Source organism: Ictalurus punctatus, chromosome 11, assembly GCF_001660625.3.
Source record: "Ictalurus punctatus breed USDA103 chromosome 11, Coco_2.0, whole genome shotgun sequence".
Lineage (NCBI taxonomy): Eukaryota > Metazoa > Chordata > Actinopteri > Siluriformes > Ictaluridae > Ictalurus > Ictalurus punctatus.
In genome coordinates this window covers 146,044-169,388 of record NC_030426.2, presented here as the reverse complement: position 1 = coordinate 169,388, position 23,345 = coordinate 146,044, and the positions used below count along the sequence as shown (strand labels likewise).

Here is a 23,345-nt window from a genome sequence, read left to right as displayed (position 1 = left end):
ATCCACTTAAATTCACTGAATGGCGTACCTGCTTCAAGGCCTTAATCGAAACAAGTTGCACAAACCCAGCTCATAGGCTATATTACTTGAAAAAATACATCAGTGGAGAAGCACTTTCTGTGTTAGAAGGAACATTTTATAGAAGTAATGAGGAAGCCTACACGCAGGCTTGGGATGCCCTTAACAAACGTTATGGTCACCCCTTCATAGTTCAAAGGGCATTCAGGGGGAAGTAGCTGGCCCAAGATTGGACCAAAGGAATCACTGAAATTAAGGGAATTTAGTGATTTCCTCATCTCCTGCAAGAATGCAATGCCTTACGTTCATGGTCTAAAGGTTTTAGATGATTGTCAAGAAAACCAAAAGCCGTTACAAAAACTTCCTGACTGGGCAACAACTCGCTGGAACTGGTACGTCACTAAAGCACTAGATGAAGGGAAGCCATATCCTGCCTTTAAGGAGTTCTCAGACTTTGTAGCCGAAGAGGCACGTGTTGCTTGCAATCCAGTTTCTTCTCTTTTTGCATTAAAACAAGCAGATGAGAAAAATGGAAAGGAACAGAAGCGCCTCAAAGCCAGCACTCTAGCAACGTCAACAAAGGTGTTTCAAGGATCAAGCTTCACTTCAAAGGACTCAAGTGCATCAGGAAGTTCTACAACCAACTCTCCTGCCACTCAAAACAAAAGACAAATAGATTGTGTGTGCTGTCAACAAAATCACTTTATTTATAAATGTGAAAAGTTTGCAGCGATGCCTCTAGAGGAAAAGAAAAAAATTGTCATTAGCAACAATATGTGCTTCGGGTGCCTCAGAGTCGGACATGTTGCAAAAAATTGCAGAAAGAGGGCTACTTGCAATATTTGTAGACAAAGTCATCCATCTCCACTTCACGAAGAACGCCCTGTAGGAGAAAAGCTAGAAGCATTACCACAAAAGGACAATTCTTCCATTGCCTTATGCACCGTGAGAATGGACAATGGTGATCGCACTTCCATGATTGTTCCAGTGTGGCTCTCTAGTGCGGCCAAGAATAGTCCAGAGACTTTAGTGTATGCATTACTGGACACACAGAGTACCAGTACCTTCATTGACCATGATGTCTGTGGAAAAATTCAAGCGCACACAGAACCTGTCAAACTGAAGTTGTCAACAATGACTGACAAGAGTTCAATACTGAATTGTCACAGAGTTGTTGGACTGAAGGTGAGAGGGTACAATTTACAAGAGTACATTGAGCTACCTCCAGCATACACTCAAGAATACATCCCACTAGAGAAGAATAGCATTCCCACTCGTGAAACAGCAGCAGGGTGGACTCACCTTCTGAGCATAGCCGAAGAGATGCCAGATCTGTTGAACTGTCCTGCAGGACTTCTGATTGGCTATGACTGTGCACGGGCTCTGAAACCAAAAGCAGTGATATCAGGGGAAGAGTATGAACCTTATGCAGTCAAGACAGATTTAGGCTGGAGTATAGTTGGAGCCAAAATGCCTTGCACTGACATAAGGGATGGCGAAGGGTTCTGCCATCGTATCTCTGTGAAAGAACTTCCACCTATCACACCTGCCTCTGTGATCAAAGCATTAGAGAGAGATTTTCTTGACACAAATCCAAGAGAAAGGACAATATCCCAAGATGACATTCAATTTCTGCATCTCTTGAATGTGAAAATTCAATATAACGAAGAGGGACATCTGGAGATGCCTCTACCATTTAGAAAGCGTCCTCAGCTTCCAAATAACAAGCAGCTGGCTACAGTCAGATTGAAACATTTAAAAGGAAAAATGGAAAAGAGTCCAAAGTACAAGGAAGATTATATCAAATTCATGGACAAGGTCTTTAGAGATGGTGATGCAGAAGAAACAAATGCCACCACAAAGGAAGGCAACACATGGTACATTCCGCACCATGGGGTGTATCATCCTAGGAAGCCTGAGAAGATTAGGGTCGTATTTGACTGCTCTGCCAAATGTGAAGGCACCTCTCTGAATGACCACCTCCTCACAGGACCTGATCTAACAAATACTCTGACTGGAGTGCTGTGTAGATTTCGCCAGCATCAGATCGCGATTAATTGCGATGTTGAGAAAATGTTTCACCGCTTCCACGTAACCCCAGAAGATCGGGATTTCTTGAGGTTCCTGTGGTGGGAAAATGGGAACACCGCAAGAGAGCCCAAAGAATACCGGATGCGAGTTCACATATTTGGAGCAGCATCATCGCCTGGATGTGCTAACTATGGCATGAAATACCTCGCCAGCAAATATGAGAATGATTACCCATTGGCTGCAGTCTTCATCCGGAAAAATTTCTATGTGGATGATGGGCTTATCAGTGTCGATTCAGTTCAAAGAGCCAACCAGCTTGTGAATGAAGCACGGGAAGTCTTTAGTAAAGGACAGCTGCGCTTACACAAATTTGTCTCTAACAACAGAAAGGTTTTGGATGCAATTCCAGAGAGTGAACGGGCAAGTGCAGTGAAGGATGTGGACCTGAACTACAGCGAGCTTCCAATGCAGAGTGTGCTGGGAGTGAAGTGGAGCATAGAGACGGATGCGTTCTCATTCAATGTCGTCCTCAATGAAAAGGCAGCCACCCGGCGAGGAATCCTATCAACGGTAGCTAGTGTATACGACCCATTAGGATTTCTCTCTCCCTACATCTTGACTGGGAAAAGAGTGCTGCAAGAGATGTGCAAACGAGGTGTAGGATGGGATGAACATGTTCCCCTTGAACTGAAGCCAAAGTGGGAAAAATGGCTCCATGACCTGGAAAATCTTGAGAAAATTCAAATACCAAGATGCTTCATTCCTGATCACCTCAGCACAATACGAAAAATTGAGCTGCATCATTTTTCAGATGCCAGCAACAATGGCTATGGGCAATGTTCTTATATCAGGATTCTTGCTGATGAACAAGTACATTGTGCATTAGTCATGGGTAAGGCCAGAGTGGCACCCACAAGGGTGGTCAGCATTCCACGCCTTGAGCTCACTGCAGCTACAGTCTCTGCCGCTATGAGTAGTGTCCTTAGAGAAGAGCTGGAGCTGAAGATAGACCAGGAGTTTTTCTGGACTGATTCACAGGTGGTGCTCGGGTACATCAAGAATGACGCCCGACGCTTTCATGTTTTTGTAGCAAATCGTGTCCAGAAAATAAGAGACACTACTGATCCTAGTCAGTGGTTCTACGTCGAAACAAGCCAGAATCCAGCCGACCACGCATCTAGGGGTCTCAAGGTGGCAGAACTAATAGAATCAAATTGGCTCAGAGGACCAAAGTTCTTATGGGAACAAGAAATTGTTTTTAGCCAAAGATCCCCAGAGCTTCTTGTAGGTGACCCAGAGGTCAAAGTCCTGAAAACAGATGCTGTTGAAAGAGACAGCTTCCTCCATAGGCTGTCAAGACTCTCAGATTGGAATACAACCCTCAACATTATTGCTCGGATTCAGAGACTGGCACACAAAGACAGGTCTGGACCCATTAGTGTAGAGGAACGAAGAGGAGCCGCTCTTGTGCTCATCAGAGCAGCACAAAGAGAAGCCTTTGAAAAGGAGCTGAAATTGTTTAGTCAGGAATCCACAAAGCTACCAAAAACTCACAAGATGTATCAACTTGACCCTATCTTTCAGAATGGATTGCTCAGGGTTGGTGGCAGGTTGAGAATGTCCTCCGCATCAGTTGAGTTGAAACATCCAGTTATCCTTCCTAAGGAAGGCATTGTCACACAGCTTATACTTGACCACTGTCACAAAAGGACTCAGCACCAAGGCCGAGGTCAAACCTTGAATGAGCTCAGAGCCAGCGGATATTGGATAATAGGTGCAAGCAAGGTAGTGGCCAAGCACATCAAGAGTTGTGTCACTTGCAGAAAGGTGCGTGGACGGACTGAAGAACAGCGAATGGCAGACTTGCCTGTTGACCGAGTAGATCCATCTCCTCCATTCTTGTACACCGGAATTGACTGTTTCGGGCCATTTAACACGAAACAAGGTCGAAAGGAATTCAAGCGGTATGGTCTGTTGTTCACATGTCTAAGCTGCAGGGCCATCCACTTAGAAATGTTGGAGGATCTCACAACAGACGCATTTTTGAATGCTTTGAGATGCTTCATAGCAATTAGAGGAGCGGTAAGACAAATCCGATCTGACCAAGGTACTAATTTCCTTGGAGCAAAGAATGAGTTGGAGAGAGGTCTAATGGAACTTGACAAGGAAAGGATTTCAACTTACCTTGCAAGAAAGCAATGTGACTTCCTGATGAATGTGCCTGAAGCAAGCCACATGGGAGGCATTTGGGAACGCCAAATACGGACGGTTAGGAGCGTGATGAGTTCTGTTCTGGCACAGGCTAAAGGGAGACTGGATGACACCTCTTTGAGGACATTCTTCTATGAAGCCATGTCAATTGTTAACAGTCGTCCACTCACAACAAACACAATCAATGATCCTAAAGGTGTTGAACCTTTGACACCTAACCATTTGCTCACAATGAAGTCCATTGTGCCCCTCGCGCCTCCAGGCAAATTTGTCTGGGAAGATTTGTATGCCAAGAAGAGGTGGCGTAGAGTGCAGTACCTCTCGGAACAATTCTGGAGCAGGTGGCGCAAGGAATACCTGGCCAGCATAAGCCTCAGACAACAGTGGCATGTGCCCAGAAGAAATGTGCAAGTTGGGGATGTCGTTATTGTCAAGGATGACAATATTCCCAGAAATGAGTGGAAGCTAGCCAGAGTTGTTGAGGCAAGGGCAGATGGTGATGGTCTTGTGCGAAAGGTCAAAATTCAAATAGGACAAAGTAATTTAGGAAAGAAAGGTGAGCGCATAACGCAACTTTCTTCACTTGAGCGTCCAGTTCAAAAATTAGTGGTGCTAGTGGAGCAGAATTCATAGACTAGTATCCTAAAACATTAAACAGGAAATATTAAACTTTCAGACTAAGCTGTTCAAAACCAAGTATCAAAAATTACTTGCTAAATGTATAGGAAAATTACACGATTTATTCAGTTTATTCAGAATATGGTTAACATAAATCTTTGTAATTTTGGTGGCAGTGTAGCTGTCGCTGAAAGCATGTATGTGTCATTTCTTTCTTTAAGCCTTTAAAGTATTTATTTGTTATGTTATTATTACAATAATGCACTGTAAATATTAATAGTAATTTGCCTATGTGAGTTTTGTTTTACAAGGGTTGCAGAAATAGTGACACCTACAGGTTAAACTAGTGAGCTGCATTTAATTTAAGTTACTGTGGTCATGTGATTAGCCTAACTAATAGCAGTGCAAAAATGTGCATGCAGTTTGTTGGTGCTACGCTGTACACGGAGTTAGATGCTAAAGAAGAGAATAATTAAACAGTAAAGCGTTACAGCAACTCCTAGATTTCTGGTCGGAAGGCGCACACGGTATGTTAGTTTGTGATGTTGAGCATTTCATGTCTGTATTGCAATGTAATAGCGCAATGTTTCCTAGGGCCATTAATGCTAGTTTAATATGTGAGCAAGATGAATGAATACTCATGGACTCTTAAGAACATGCTTATGTACAATATGCTCATGTGAGAATGTGTTATGCACTTTATTTCAGTTTTTCACGGTGTTTGATGGTGTTTGATGGTGTTTGATGGTGTTTGATGGTGTTTGACGGTGATTGAATGCGCTTAAGTTGTGAAGGAATGCAAATAAAGAAACGACAAACATCAGTTGAAGCGTACGTTTTAATCTGACCAGAAGAATAAGTTTGGGAGCAGCTACAGAGTGTGTTAATCGAGGAGTGTGTGTTTCCAGGGAATGTGGAGAGGATGTGGTGCAGGCGGGTTAGCCTACGCCAGTGAGCTGTTTTCCTCCTTTGGCGAATGGCTCTGCTCTTTTTAATTATTAAACCTCAGTTAAACAGGACTTGTTTATCAATACCCAAATAAGTTGTTTACTTGTTGAAGGTTTAAACAAGAAAACAGTCGTCACAGCATTTGAAACCTTTTTTGTGATCTCCATCATGCCTTAGCCTGCCAAGCTAATGGTAACGAATTTACCTCAGCCTGTTAACTCCACCCACATTAAATCACTAATTCAGTTCACCTTCCTGATGGGCATTTTACCGTTAGTGCAGTTGCTTTAATCTAGTGATTGCGCTTATGATGACATCGAAGGTCACATGACCATGCCAACATGGTGGCTGTAGCATGTCCGGATTGTAGTGATACTACACACACATACTGATTAGTACATACACACTCTGGCACATTTGAATGAGTGTTGCATGACCAAGTTACAGTTTGCAGAGAGTTTTTGTTGATAAAAATTGACGAGTCATTTGTGAACAGTTTTGACACTTCCCACGTTCCTAAATTGGGAGCAGGAGTCGATGTAGATCTGAGGGCGGCCATTCTTGTAAGCATCCCTGCTGGTCTCACGGAGGTCAGTAGTGGATAGCTGGCATTCAGTGCCAGACAGTCAAATGAAAAGGTTTTCGGTGGCTTTCTCAGGTGCTGAAATGATGTCACAGCCAATCAGATTTTTTCAAATTTTATTTTAATGCTCGTCTCGATAGGGTTCGACTCCTACTCAATGCAACTCTGAAAACTTGTTTCACACAACTTCATGCATTATAAGCACAAAGACAGACTTAACACAGTTCTGAAATAATAACTATGCATTAGTATTATAATTTGGTTTATAATGGTTTCTGTGTTTGATGGCCAGTGTATTGTTATTAAATGATTAATTTCACATCGAGTTCAAATATTTCTTCATCAAATGTGCAACACAGAACAAACCAGAGAGAAATAGTTTGTATATAATGTAACCTTAGTTTTGACAGGTATAGGTCAAAGGTCAAAAAGATACACATTCTAACTCTCTATATCTAGATCAAAGGTCATGATCATAAAAATATTTGTAGTTATGTTAAATCGGGACCACATCCATTCGTGACACAAACGTTACCATACATGGTACGGCCATATGTTTTCCACCCCACACACGTTGCAAACATGGTCTTTCTTTTCACATAGAATATGAAACTCTCTGAGGTAGGTCATAAAAATATATATAGTTATGTTAAATCTGGATCACGTCCATTCGTGACACAAACGTTACCATAGCTGGTACGACCATATGTTTTCCACCCCACACACGTTGCACACATGGTCTTTCTAACACTCTGTGGTAGGTCATAAAAATATATATAGTTATGTTAAATCTGGATCACATCCATTCGTGACAGAAACGTTACCATACCTGGTACGGCCATATGTTTTCCACCCACACACGTTGCACACATGTTCTTTCTAACACTCTGTGGTAGGTCATAAAAATATATATAGTTATGTTAAATCGGGTTCCCATCTATTCCTGACACAAACGTTACTAGTTATGTTAAATCAGGATCCCATCCATTCCTGACACAAATGTTACTATACATGGAATGGCCATGTATTACACATCCAAACAAAAATATGACACACACAAACACACTTCATTTTCACATTATTTAAAAGGAATTTAAGTGTTATGTACTAAATGACCATAATTATGAACACAAGCTGTTAAGTTGACAATCATTTTTAAAATTACGTTTCTCCATTTAGATTGTCTGCAGTAGAATGCAGTCTTTTAAACCAGGAAAAATGACTGCCTTTAAGTTGTATAATAATAGTAAGTAAAATCCAGTGTAATTTACATTACAAATCTCATACGTAACATTTCTGCAGGATTTATAGACGTTAAAGCACTGAATGAAATGAGCAATATAGACAAAAATAAACACTGTGTCTACTACTTTTATCTCTCTCATAGAACTATCCACAGTCCAAAGGCTGTGGAGCTAGAAGGCTACGTGTGCGAATGACAAAAGATTTTAAAAAATAAAATAAAAAATGTATCAATACATGAAATTAGATTACACAATGTAGTTGAGGTTTACATGAATAAGCAGAAATATAATCATGCTTATCTTTCCTATAGCACAAATGAAAAGCCCTCTCTAGATGAGCAGATTTGTCAAATGAAACTTTTTCCTTCTTATCCACTGCCATGGTAAACTAAAGAGTAGATATTCAAATTACACTGCTAAATATGACTAGCATTAGCTACGTGTAGTAGTGCAAAATAGTCCATCAAATGTATTAGCAGGTGTAGCCTATACACGAGTCCACTATTGGTCATATCACAATTGAGAACATGCCCCAAATTCATTGCTTTAGTAGAATTTAATTGTAAGTGAAATGATACTCACATTGTAATGTCCTTAGTATTTGTTCAGTGTACAGGTCCTCTAACACTCTGTTAAATGAATAAATGTAAATGTACTACGACATAAATTTTGTTTTAAATCAATTAATTCAGAAATTACACACAGTATTAAGTTGATGTAATTATCAACATTATTATGTCAACACAACTCATCAAAATAATGTGTACAACTTTAAAAATTTAATTAATTCAATAAATTAGAATTTTTATCTTGCAACCACACATAAAATTTAGATTGTGGGGGTTTGTTTTGTATAGCTCCTCTGTTAGAAAATACATGATGGTTGAATGTGAACATAAATGAGCAGAATGTAAGCTTGTGAAATAAATTAAACTTTATTGATTGCACTTTTGAGAAAATGGCATGACTTTGAATAAAAAAATTATTGAAATAAATACTCTAAAACATTGATATACCCAAAGAAATGTAAAAAAAAAAAAAAAAAAAAAAAAAAAAGAGAGAAAAAAAAAACTTTTTACATACCTTCTAAATAGGTCCCTTTAGGAGGTAAACGTTTTAAAGACGGTGTTTTATGAGAAACGCACGTATTACATGTCTTCTAAACCTAACCCTTTAGGATGTAAAATGTTTAAAGTGTTGCTTAAACGAATCGAGAGTTTTGTTTTACATTTATGAGCTCTGGTGACAGTGTCTGAAGTGTGTGTGTGTATGTGGGTGTGTGGGTGTGCGTGCGTGTGTGTGGATGTGTTAGAGAGAGAGAGAGAGAGAGAGAGTCATGTGTTTCCTGGGGGTTTGCTGACCAGAATGCTTACAGTGTGTTTATGTTAATGAATTAAGGGACGAGTCGTGTGTTTCAGGGTTTAACGATCCCTACCAATGTGTACATTTGTGGTTTAAGTGAATCTTTGTTTCTGAAATTACTTTTGTGGTAATTATCAGTTTGTGTAACTAATCTATCAGAAAATACTAGACCTGGTGACTGAATGTGGTAGATGTATTAGAATTTTGGACATGTTATGCATGTGTAGCTCCCTATGTGTATGATCTATGTGTAATCCTTCTGTCAAGAAATGAATAGACTAAGGTTTGTGAAATAATTGAACTATTTATTGGCTACATTGTTGAGAAAAACACTGTGATTTGTAAAATATTTCTACAGTCCTTCAACGCTGTATGATGTCGTTGTTCTCTTTTACTGAAAGAAAGGTCTAAACCATCGGTGTTATTCGTTGTGGAGACTGAAGTGACGATATGTCTGAAGAAAATGAAAATATGTATTACATATCCTACCTTCTAAACAGGTTATTTTATGGGTGAAAAAACCTTTTTTAAAGACGGCGTTTTAAAAGAGTCGTGCATTTTGTTTAAACTATAAACAAGATTTCAGAAAATGGTTCGCCAACGAGGATACTTACCCAGAACTATCGCTAAATATATAAGCTTTTGTCTATGCTTTGTCATCCCATGTCCCAGCAGTACATTTATGACCTCTGATGACCATGTGGGTGTGCGGGGGTGGGTGTGTGAGAGAGAGAGAGAGAGAGAGAGAGACAGGTGTTCTTTTGGGGGTTTTGCTGACCAGAATTCTTACAAATGTGTTTGTTAACGAATTAAAGGGAGTCGTGTGTCTCAGTGTTAAAATAATGGTTAAGACGTTGTAGTTAAAACACAGAAGAAACTCTGCAACTATCTGTTACAATGTCTGCTCCGAGAAATCCTAATACCCTCAGAAGATTGCTGTGTATTCACCAACAAGAGGACCTGTAGAAATGAGAGAGGACCTGACTTTTGCTCCAAAAATAAAAAATAAAAAAACCAAGAGGTTAGATTTACCAATTATTAATGAAGGTAATGTAAAGACGTTGTTGTTTAACCTTGAGCAGGGCGTCAACAACTCCAAAGATCGTGTCTTAAGTCCGAGGGTTTAGTTAGGAGGTAGAAAAACATTTAAAGATGATGTTTTAAAAGAAACAAGTGTTTCATCCTTAATGGTAAAAAAGAAAAATGGCTGTACGCCAATATGAAATAAAACGGCGGAGACACACTGAGTACATTTCTGATCCACAGTTTATAAGGATCCCCAAACTTCATGTAGTGTGAAAAATATATACACCCTCCGTGACTACGTTACTTAAGGTTTAAACATTTTTATTTTGTGATGGCAGCAAGACAAAACGGTTGTGCATTTGGTATGTGGTGATTTTAGAATTAGGCCCCAAATGTCAAATATGTTATGTGTATGGTTTCATCAGGCAAAGATCACGATGGTATGGAAAGAGTATACAAGAGTAATTGGGGTGATCTAATGCTTAGGACTTGTACAGTACTTCAACTCGGGAACGTCCCACCATGGCATTCAGAGAGGCATTATCTAAGGTACACGTATATATAATATAGATCAGATCACAAGTCTGTCTTTACCCACTCCTGATCTGGGGGTTCGGGGTTCGGGGGGGGGGTGGTAACAGTTCAGGCATATTTCCAACAGAACAGAATATTAGACATTTAGTGTAAACTAGTGTAAAAAAAAATAAAATCTCTGAAATATTTCAGTGAAAATAGTGGTCCATATTTAATGCATTATATTAGAAATGATAGTACAGTCTTTGTTGATCAGTTACCAACTCATACTTTATAATAATTTGTTTAGGAGCATCTGTATCTGGCAAATAACTTTTATTGCATTTAGGCATACAATAAAAGTTAATAAAAAATGAGGAAGAAATGACTTGTGCACTACTGCTGCAGATATTAAGTCAAACCATTTTGTTCAAACTTCAGCATGACCCATAGAGAAGCAGAAACTTATGGCACCTTATGAATACCATGTGAAGGATTACGTTGACTCGTCCCTTACAGTTACAAAGACATGTCCTTGTGCAGGATCACCTTCACACCAGCATTGATCCCCTCTTCTCCCATTTCAACGTATAAGAAAAGGCAAAAAGTAATATAAGATGTATAAGAATATATTTATAAAATATAACACATTATGAGGAAGAAACATAAAATATTATTTAACAAGTTCTGCCGTTCAGCCCTCTTAACTGTAAGAGCATTATCAGTATTGTACAGCAGTTGGGACAGTAGTTAGCTTTCAGATGTCAGATATAAAACAACTTTTTGAGTCACAGTGCCAAACTACTGGTATTATATTTGGATCCTTCTTTTTCAGCATGAAGGACTGGCATTTATTTAATAGACAGATGGTACAGCCATATACTTGGTCAGAGGATTTAGGAATTTCTTTGAGAAAGGTTCATTGTTTTTGTTCTTTTATCATAGCTTCAGTTTGTATACTTACTTTGGTTAGTGACTTAAACTGTTTTATTAGGTATTGACAGATTTCATTAACAAGGAACGATGATAGGTGAAGATTAAGTTGGTAAAGACCATTTTCTGAAAAGAGTAGCATGGTGAAAATCCATGTTCCTACATTCATACGTTATGTTAGATGCCAGACTTTTTATGATGTAATAATAAAATGTATTTAAAAAAAAATTTGAATATGAAAATGAATCAAGACAGAGCTAAATAAACAATAAAGTTCCAATGACCAGTAAATCTACATTTTCTCCTCCTCTAACTTGTTCAGTACTCGTAATACAGATTAAATACGTGTGGGACAGATGCTGTAAACTATGGATCTGATCCAATGTTATTTGGGAACAAAGATCAAGCTGAATTTTCTCAACAAATTTGTTGTGTGTAGTTTGTTATCAGATTGTCTAGACGTACATCGCACATCTGATAAACGAAATTTCCTCTCCCGTGCTGTAATGATGGCTGGAAATGATGGCATATACTGTAGAAAGGTTATATAGAACATAGAGAAATCTCACTGGGAATTAAGTCACCTTTCACGTTGCCTTTTATTATGATCACAACCAGACAGTTATATTGTTTCTGAGTTTAATAATAAGATTAATGTTTAAACTTTTTTTTTGATGCTGAAGAAGCAAAAATCTAAGTAACCCTTAACCTTCAGACTGATGATTTGCAATGTCTGAACACGATGCTTGAAAAGAAAAATGTATAACAAACTTGAAAATGTGGAAAGGGGTTCTATGAATTAGTAAATGGGTATCTCTCTCTCTTTACATCGCCATTACAGCAGTGTTTAAACAGATACATTAAATATGGACCACTATTTTCACTGAAATTTTTCGGAGATTTTATATTTTTTTACACTAGTTTACACTAAATGTCTAATATTCTGTTCTGTTGGAAATATGCCTGAACTGTTATCCCCCCCCTCCCCCGAACCCCCAGATCAGGAGTGGGTAAAGACAGACTGGTGATCTGATCTATATTATATATAGGTGTACCTTAGATAATGCCTCTCTGAACGCCATGGTGGGACGTTCCCGAGTTGAAGTACTGTACAAGTCCTAAGCATTAGATCACCCCAATTACTCTTGTATACTCTTTCCATACCATCGTGATCTTTGCCTGATGAAGCCATACACAAAACATATTTGACATTTGGGGCCTAATTCTAAAATCACCAGATACCACAACCGTTTTGTCTTGCTGCCATCACAAAATTAAAATGTTTAAACCTTAAGTAACGTAGTCACGGAGGGTGTATATATTTTTCACACTACATGAAGTTTGGGGATCCTTATAGACTGTGGATCAGAAATGTACTCAGTGTATTATATATATATATATATATATATATATATATATATATATATATATATATATATATATATATATATATATGAATGAATGAGTTAGGTCCACAAATATTTGGACAGTGACACTACACTATTTGGATAATTTTGGCTCTGTATGCCACCACAATGGATTTGAAATGAAACAACTGAGATGCAATTGAACTGCAGACTTTCAGCTTTAATTCAAGGGGTTGAACAAAAATATCATATGAAACATATCATATGAAAATATCATATTGCAACCATTTTTATACACGATTCCCTTATTTTAGGGGCTCAAATGCAATTGGACAGATGAGCATAATCAAAAATTAAATGTTCATTTTTAATGCTTGGTCAAGAATGCTTTGCAGGCAATGACTGCTTGAAGTCTGGAACCCACAGACATCACCAAACGCTGGGTTTCCTCCGTTGTGATGCTTTGCCAGGCCTTTACTGCAGTTGTCTTCAGGTGTTGTATGTTCGTGGTTCTTTCTGCCACAAATTTTGTCTTCAGCATGTGAAATACATGCTCGATCAAGTGTCTGACTTGGCCATTGCAGAATATTCTACTTCTTTGTTTTAAAAAGACTCCTGGGTTGCTTTTGCAGTATGTTTTGGATCACTGTCCACCTGTAAAGTGAAGCTCCGTCCAATAAACTTCACTGAAATATAGGAGGAAATATAGCTAAGAATAACAATAGTTTATTTTCCTTAGGGTCCAAACCCACCACAGCCTCAACAGACTCCATTACATGGATGCCAAAGGACTCCTCAGACCACCACCCCTGAAGTTATTGTCTGTAAGTTTATCAAGTTATGTTTCAGCTTATCAGCAGAATGTAGTTGAGCATATAATGGCTAGTTCAAAACTGCACCAAAGAATGGCAACAAATAATTGCTGGAGTGGTGTTTTTTTTTTTTTTTTTTTTTTTTTTTTTTAAATCAACGTAGTAATCCCATCAGTGTTTGTTGGATATTGGGTTTTTTGGCATCAGCGTTTGTCGGGTTTGGTAAGTCTGATATTATTTTGACACTCTGATGTAATCAGACGTGATCAAGAACTTCAAAATGATGATGAGTTTAGAATAAGAGTAAAGTATAACCATATACCTTCTGGTTGATCAATGAGTTTTTCAGTGGCCGGTGCAGATATAATGATGATAAAGAAATATAACGGATTTAAACATGGTAAACAAGACAGGCAAAGTTGCTGAAATATTACATTTCTTACACTTTATTTGTTTATTATTATTATTATTATTATTATTATTATTATTATTAGCAAAAATATAAACAATATCTCCTCCTAGGGCTTTCAAGCTACAACCACCAAACTCAGCTCAGACGTTCAGCCTGTTCTGACTAGCAATGTCACAATACCAAAAATCTAGTAGTCTGTACCGATACCACCAAAAGTACATGATACTCGATACCAAAGTGTGGTTTAAAAATAAAATTAAAAACTCCTGGAGGACAGCCTCCTCTGGCTAATACTGGCAGAGAGAGAGAGAGAAGCAAACATTGTCTGACGATGACTAATAAAACAGTGCTAAGTACTAATAACAAGTGCTAAGGTGCACTCCTAAACGTGCACACACACACACACCCCTTATACTCTGAATGCAAGCATTAGTTTAAATTCACTGATATGGTGGCAGGCCAAAAAGATTTATTAAAAGCATTAACATTTGAATAATTATTAGTAACATTAGGCTACATTTAGCTGACAGGACACGGGCTGAATGGTGATGCATGGTGGCCCATTAGGAGGTAGTTTATAAAATCGCAATGCGTTAGCGTCGTTAACAAATAACTGGCTATCGCAAAAATTACATGGAGCATAACGTTAGCTGGTTTCACGACTACAATGTCAGCTGCCTCAAACAAACTTAATATAGGACCCGTCTTTCCGGTGTTTCACCAAATTCCAGGAGTTTCCTTGCTTTGTTTGAAATGAATGATTGCATCGGTTGCACACTGGAAACTGATGCTAACTTTCCTCTCAACAAGCAGTCCTCTCTTTGCATCTTAATGAGTCAGGGCAGAGCTAATGTTCTGTAGTTTTTCCTGTGTGCTTGTTTACATTGTTTTTCTTCTTTACCACTTGTTGACATTGTTTTTCTTCTTTTTTTGTGGACAGACTAAAACACTTGCGCTTATTTGCTGCCACGTTTTAAGAATGTTGGTACCGTAGTATCGGTTCTCGTGAACTCTCAAGTTGCTATATCTTTTCGAAGTGATCAGAATTTCGGGTACGGAAGCTCATAGTGGGCAAAATTTCCATTGACTTGCATTAAAAATGTCTGACTGTTATAGCTTCTTCAGCTTATAATCAAGCTACTTCCAAGTAAAGTTCCACCCAAGTTCTTGAGTGCACACAGCCTGTAGCCTAAATGTATTGGAACACGGTCTAGCTCCAAAAGTATTGGAACACTGTCTTGCACAACCCAGAATACCCTAACAACCGCCTAGCAACCACCCATAACACCCTAGCAATCGCCGTTTCTGAAGTCAACATCAAAGTTTTTCATGATGAAATTTACCTATCTAGTTATATATTCTCAAAAACTAAAATATTCATACAAGAACCCAAGGAATAACAATGAAAAATGAAGAAAAATATATAATAATGAATACTTTATTCTTTCTTGTTTTATTAATCTTGCAATATTAATTTATTGCTTCGTTTTATCTGCAAAAATATTTGCAAATTGGGTAAGAGAAACAGCACTTAATATCTCACATCTCTGTGGGTGTTTTTAAATCACAGTAAGGATGTGAGCACATACAGTATCTCACAAAAGTGAGTACACCCCATACATTTTTGTAAATATTTGATTATCTTTTCATGTGACAACACTGAAGAAATGACACTTTACTACAATGTAAAGTAGTGAGTGTACAGCTTATGTAACAGTGTAAATTTGCTGTCCCCTCAAAATAACTCAACATACAGCCATTAATGTCTAAACCTCTGGCAACAAAAGTGAGTACACCCCTAAGTGAAAATGTCGAAATTGGGCCCAATCAGCCATTTTCCCTCCATGGTGTTATGTGATTTGCTAGTGTTACAAGGTCTCAGGTGTGAATGGGGAGCTGGTATGTTAAATTTGGTGTCATTGCTCTCACACTCCCTCATACTGGTCACTGGAAGTTCAACATGGCACCTTATGGCAAAGAACTCTCTGAGGATCTGATAAGAAATAATTGTTGCTCTACATAAAGATGGCCTATAAGAAGATTGCCAAGACCCTGACACTGAGTTGCAGTATGGTGGCCAAGACCATACAGCGGTTTAACAGCACAGGTTCCACTCAGAACAGGCCTCGCCATGGTCGACCAAAGGTGAGTGCACATGCTCAGCGTCATATCCAGAGGTTGTCTTTGGGAAATAGACATGCGAGTGCAGCAGAGGTTGAAGGGGTCGGGGGTCAGCCTGTCAGTGCTCAGACCATATGCTGCACACCGCATCAAATTGGTCTGCATGGCTGTCATCCCAGAAGGAAGCCTCTTCTAAAGATGATGCACAAGAAAGCCCGTAAACAGTTTCTGAAGACAAACGGACTAAGGACATGGATTACTGGAACCATGTCCTGTGGTCTGATGAGACCAAGATAAAACATATTTAGTTCAGATGGCGTCAAGTGTGTGTGGCGACAACGAGGGGAGGAGTACAAAGAAAAGTGTGTCTTGCCTACAGTCAAGCATGGTGGTGGGAGTGTCATGGTCTGGGGCTGCATGAGTGCTGCCGGCACTGGGGAACTACAGTTCATTGAGGGAACCATGAATGACATGTGGTGTGACATACTGAAGCAGAGCATGATCAGTATGCAGTATTCCAGCATGATAATGACCCTAAACACACCTCCAAGATGACCACTGCCTTGCTTAAGAAGCTGAGTTTGAAGGTGATGGACTGGCCAAGCATGTCTCCAGACCTAAACCCTATTGAGCATCTATGGGGCATCCTCAAACGGAAGGTAGAGGAGCACAAGGTCTCTAACATCCACCAGCTCCGTGATGTCCTCATGGAGGAGAGGAAGAGGACTCCAGTGGCAACCTGTGAGGCTCTGGTGAATTCCATGCCCAAGAGGGTTAAGCTAGTGCTGGAAAATAATGGTGGCCACACAAAATATTTCCACTTTGGGCCAAATTTAGACATTTTAACTTAGGGGTGTCCTCACTTTTGTTGCCAGAAGTTTAGACATTAATGGCTGTGTGTTCAGTTATTTTGAGGGGACAGCAAATTTACATTGTTGAACAAAGTGTCATTTCTTCAGTGTTGTCACATTTAAAGATAAAGGTCAATAGCAATTTCTGTGTATTGTGAACTATACAGTGTGCCCTTCCCATCATTAACACATACCAAGTTTTTCCTCTAAACTCCTCTATTATTGATCCATTTATATGTGTTCTTACTCCTGCACATTCTGCTATGTGCATTAAAATCCCCACACCATACTATTTTCCCTTGTGTCAACCCACATACTGCATTCAGTGTATCAGTGCTCAGTCTGTTTCAGGGATTATAAAAGATGAATATCATTATAACTGTCTTTTGCTGTCCATATTTTGACTACAACAGCTTCATGTTCTTTCCCTTTATTGATTAGGTTATATTTCACATCATTTCTTACTAAAGTTTCTACCCCTCTAGCTTTACCCGTTTCCCTTTCATTAATGATTGTAGTATATCCATAAATTACAAAGTCTAACTGTGGTTTTAAAAACATCTTGCACACACAATACATGAGGTTTATTGACAGATCAGTCACAAACTTTTTGAATTCTTGTCCATTAGCTATAAGACTCCTGGCATTCCACTGCAATATAGCTAGGATCATGAAGAGCTGCAAGCCCATGACTGAGAGTTAGAAATTCCTGCAAATAACTTTTCTCCACTCCTTCACAGCCAAGTATTTTAATACAGAGGGATTTTTCAACTGATTTAACCATTATTTTGATGTTTTTAGTCTTTCTCTCGGTCTGTGCTGAGCAATTTATAACCTCAACTATAAACGACACAACCTCATTCTTGCTCATAATTAGTATATCTTTCTTTACTGCAATCTTTTCACAGTCCCTGCAAGAGCTATCTTTATTTTCTGGTTTATAGTCCTTCCTTTCACAAGACACTTTCTTTACTGCTTCTGCATATGTTATTCCTTGCAATGTCTGCACTCGTTGCACCTCCACTGCCTTCTTGCTGGCTTCACAGCAAGAAGGTAAGCTGATTTGTGCTCTCCTCCACAATTGCAGCATTTGAGCTTTACTCCGTCTCCACACTTCCCATACTCATGTTCACCTGCACACCTACCACATCTTTGTTTGCCCTTACATATTGCTGCTACATGGCCATATTTTTGGCATTTAAAGCATCTCAATGGTGGAGGAATATATGGCCTGACCTCATAGCTCATATATCCTATGTAAACCTTACTTGGCAGTCTAGAGTCATCAAACTTAATCATCACAGCCAAGCTGTCGCATTTCTCCCCATTTCTAGTTGTTTTAAAACGTTTTTCTTCTAATACTTTTGCCTCTGAGATATTGCTTTTTATTTGTTCCTCTGTAACACCTGTGGGTATCCCTGAGATGACTCCTTGACCCCATTGTTTATATCCAATCAACGAACAGTGAACTCTCTTACCATCAATTTCATTCAGTTGCATGTTTTTCTTTTGCTGGGCTTTATTTTTACAACTAATCAGTAGAGATCCGCTTCTCAATATTTTATCACTTTTGACATCACCCAGTAGTTTGTCTATCAATTTTGTTAGCTGAACCGGACTCCACTCACAAAACGTTGTCCCTTCTTGAGATAATTTTATGATTACTTTGTGTTCCTCTTAACCCAGCCACTGGCTCCATGCACGCACAGGACCAGTGCCGGTCCCAAGCCCGGATAAATGGAGAGAGTTACGTCAGGAAGGGCATCCAGCATAAAAAACCCTAGCAAAAATAACATGCGAATTAACCTTAAAAATGCCATACCAGATCGGCCGTGGCCCAGGATAACAACTACCGACATCGGCACTGTTGCCCAACAGGGTGCCGACGGAAAATGTGCTACTGCTGGACGAAGGAAGAAGCTTCACAGACAACACGCAAACGCAGCGACAGAGGAGTGAAACGCATCAAGCTGAACCTTGAACACTATAGGACCCACTACGTGGAACTGAAAGTCGGGTCCCTCAATGTTGGCACAATGACGGGCAAGCGGAGAGAATTGGCCGACATGGTAGAGAAGCGCAAAATTGATTCTCTGCATACAAGAGACTAAGTGGAAAGGCCGCAAAATGAAAGGAATAGGCAGATGATACAAACTCCCAAATGAAACGGAGTGGGCATCATCTTGGCTGAGAAGCACATGGATCGAGTCGTAGAGGTAACGTGAATATCGGACAGAGTAATGAGACTTAAACTCCAAGTAGAAGAAATGTTAGTAAACCTAGTTGGCACGTACGCCCCACAAGTCGGATGCAGCAAAGCAGAGGAGGAGAGTTTTTGGAGCGGGTTAGAACCCCTAGTAGGAGAAATTCCGAAAGAGGAAAGACTATTCATAGGAGGAGACCTCAACAGTCATGTGGATGAAGAGAAGTTGGGGGATGAGCAGGTCCTTGGTCGACATGGGCTGAAGATAAGAAATGACAAAGGTCAGAAAATCATAGATTTCACAAAAACCATGGAGCTTGCAGTGCTTAACACGTTATTCTTCAAAAAAGAGAAACAACATGCTACCTACTGCAGTGGAGAGAAACGCTCCCAAGTAGATTACATCCTCTGCAGGCAGAGAGATTTAAGAGAGACAGCGGAAGAAAGAAACGAAAAAACTACGGGAAACAACCAAAGATGAAAGAATTTCAGAAGAGTACAAGAAAGCCAACAAAGAAAGCTGTGGCAAAGGTGAAGTGAGAAGCCTATGACAAACTGTACAGACGAATAGAAGATGGAGGAGGTGAATGGGAACTGTATTGTTTAGCACGCCAATGGAACCGTAGTGGGGAAAGACGTTCAGATGGTGCATGCAATCAAAGATGAAGACGGAAACGTACTGACAAAGACTGTTGAGATCCGACCAAGATGGGAAGAATACTACAAGCAGCTCCTTTATGAAAAGAACCAACATGGAAAAAGATACAAACAAGAACTGAAAAACAAAGAAGTACCATCGATCAGCAAACAAGAAGTGCAAGTGGCAATGAAGAAAATGAAGCCCAACAAAGCTATGGGCCCAGATGAGATCCCTACCGAAGCCTGGAGATGCTTGGGCGATATGGCGATAGGGTTTCTCACTGGGCTGTTCAATCACCTATTGAACACCAAAGTAATGCCAGCGGAATGGAGAGAAAGTGTTCTAGTACCCATCTTCAAAAACAAGGGAGACGTACAGAACTGCTCCAACTATCGTGGTCTGAAGCTCATCAGCCACACTATGAAACTCTGGGAGAGGATCGTAGAAGATAGACTCCGCAAGATTGTTCCTGTCAGCGAGCAACAGTTTGGATTTGTTCTGGGCAAGAGCACATAGAAGCTCTGTTCGCCCTGCAGTTGCTCATGGAGAAGTACCGAGAAGGGCAAAAAGAACTGCATTGCATATTTGTGGACCTAGAGAAATCATATGATAAAGTCCCACGCAAAGAGGTTTGGTTTGCCTTGCACCAGTCAGGTGAGCCAGTTAAATATGTCAGAGCAGTTAAAGACATGTACGCTGACAGTAAGACCAAAGTCAAAAGCGCTGTGGGAACCACAGACAGCTTTGACGTTAAGGTTGGACTCCACCAGGGGTCAGCCTTAAGTCCATTTCTGTTTATCACTCTCATGGACAGGCTGACAGATGGACTCCGGCAAGAACCACCATGGACGATGACGGATGACGTATGCCGATGACATCGTACTGTGCACGGAGAGCAAACGCCAAGCTGAAACAGCACTGGAAAGCTATAGAGCCCTGCTCGAAAAGGGGGGACTGAAAATTAACAGCAAGGAGACCAAATAGATGTGCAGTGGTGATCCTGAAACCATGACTCATTGAAGTTCAATGATAGAGAAGAAATTGAACAAGCAGATAACTTCTGCTACCTTGGATCCATTGTGGAGAAAAAGGAATGACCCGACAAGAGGTCAACCAAAGGATCCAAGCAGGTTGGGCCAGCTGGAGAAGAACTACTGGAGTCATGTGCGACAAAAGAGTTCCAGCTAAAATGAAAGGAACCATCTACAACAAAGTGGTGTGACCAGCCATGCTGTATGGTCTGGAAACAGTGGCTACCACAAAAAGACTTACTGCTGTTCTGAAAGTAGCAGAGATGCGAATGCTCAGATTTTCATTAGGCCACACTAGGCTAGACAAAATCAGAAATGAGCAGATCAGGAAAGAGAAGGCAAGAGAAGAGCGACTGAGATGGTTTGGGGATGTAAATAGAAGAGGGGTAGAGCATGTCACACAAAGAATGCTTGGAATGAAAACCCCAGGAAAACGGAAGCGGGGAAGACTGCTATGGACCACTACATGGCCCAAATAAGCATCGACTTAAACGAGGCCAGGGTGTCGCTGGCAGACACACACGACAGAGATATATGGAGAAAATTGATTTGCTGTGGCAGCCCCTGAACTAGGGAAAATGAAAAAAGAGAGAGAGAGACTTTGTGTTCTTCTTCCTGTTTTATTGCTAAGCTAACACTTTGCTCGCTATCTGTTTCCTCTGTGGTAGACATTCTCTTTTCGTTTTTTTTTTTTTTTTCTTGATCGTACTATGTTCCATACACTCCTATCTCTCTTGCCATCTTCTTCAAACCCCATCTCACTTCCTGATTCGTCACTTCCTTCTGCAATCTCCTGCCCAGTCACAGTCCACGTAGCCGTCGACTTGTCTAGGTGTGAATCGACTCTTAAGTGAACCTTCAGGCATTATAGTAATTAGGATATTTTAGTTCATTTGCATAATCAGCTAGTAAGACTACTAGTATTTACAATGTGTTTTTTTTTTTTTTTTTTTTTTTTTTTTTAAATTTTTTTTTTAAGGAAATGTTTATTTTAGATGCCATACAGTAACTTTAATTCAAATCTAATAGCTAATTCAATATATTAAAAAAATGAATCTAATACTAATACATTTAACTAAACATTGATTTAAAAAAAAAAAAGTCTTGTTTAATGCCAGGTTAGGTACTGGTACTTACTAGGTACTTACATTTAATTCTAATCATATTAGAATTAAATGTAATCTGTTAAAAGTGAACATTAATTCAATATGTTTTTTTTTCTTTTAAAACGACTGGAAAATGCAAATGAGGCAAAGGTTTAAGCAGAAACTTCTTAGTTTCACCCAAAAACTGATCACAGCTTTGTTGCACTGAATTATTTATTGTAAAAACACTGCTTACCCCTGTCACAAGTGCATATATTGCATAAAATGTCAATTGAGAGGCATTCGTTTTGGAAAAGATGTAAGGGGGAAGAAGTCTGAGTGCATTTGAATAAAATAAAAAATAATTTCTTTAGATTTGTCAGTGTATTTTGTGAAATGATGTGGAATTGTGCTGATGTTCCTGAGTGAGTGTAAATTGCAGACAATATGAATGCATTGTGATTTTAATTTAAACTTAAAAACTTTAATTTAAAACTCCAATGTGTGTGTTCGGTTTCGAGTCCAGGACCCAGAAGCACAGAAAAGGAAGGATCAGAGGGAGGAGCCAGGAGAAAGAGGTCCGACCTCCTCACCAGTGAGACACACTGAGATTTTACACACACACATCTGTGATGGTTGTGTAACAAGAAGTCACACTTGTTTCATAGCTTCTGATTATGTGTATAATAGCTTGTTTCTAAAATAAATGCTTAACAGGTTTAACACAATGGTTTGCACCGAGTACTTGATGTGACCTCTGACCTGTTGTGGAAATTAGACAACACTTGCAGACTTGTCCTCTGAATGTAAAAAGGCTTATTACAGAAAGATGGTTGATACAGTACATAATAACGCAGGATAGAATAATGAAAGCACTCTGAAGCCCTTGTACTAAACCACTACTATATTTGTGTAGAGCTCTGACAATTGTTCGTGCACAACTGAATGAATCCACAAGATGATAAATGAAGGTAATGAAATGTTAATGTGTGTGATGTAGATTTTACCAGACTTTTAATTCTGTTCTCTGTAATTGCAGCTGTTTTCAAGCTTTTACTTTCAGTATCTGCAGGCCTTTGCTAGATGGATCAGAAAGCTGTATGATAACAAACCGTGTGTGTTCGTTTAATACCCTACCTCACTGCCCCTCCCCCACTGCAGAATAAACAGGTAGACGGTGAAAGTCAGAGTCTTCATTTTGTGTAGAGGGGAAATACCCCATTTCAGGAGTAAAAACACTGAGTATCTACATCTAAAGCTATAACATGTGAACACACTGAATGTACACTAGATGCAGAAGAGTTTTGTGGGTTTGTACTGAAGTTTGAATGTACAC

At 39.4% G+C, this 23,345-nt stretch overlaps 1 protein-coding gene across 2 annotated transcripts; it reads left to right on the top strand.

The window, feature by feature from the left end:
* The first annotated feature begins 340 nt into the window (after window positions 1-340).
* LOC128634028 (uncharacterized) lies at window positions 341-22,630 on the top strand. 2 transcript variants are annotated; one of them, XM_053683756.1, is made up of 2 exons: window positions 341-5,405; window positions 22,536-22,630. In XM_053683756.1, the coding sequence occupies exon 1, from the start codon at window positions 751-753 to the stop codon at window positions 4,891-4,893; it is 4,143 nt and encodes a 1,380-aa protein (XP_053539731.1). In that variant the 5' UTR covers window positions 341-750; the 3' UTR covers window positions 4,894-5,405; window positions 22,536-22,630. The 2 variants fall into 2 exon arrangements, with proteins under 2 accessions (XP_053539731.1, XP_053539730.1); XM_053683755.1 differs by lacking the exon at window positions 22,536-22,630 and adding an exon at window positions 5,587-5,624.
* The last annotated feature ends 715 nt before the right edge of the window (window positions 22,631-23,345 follow it).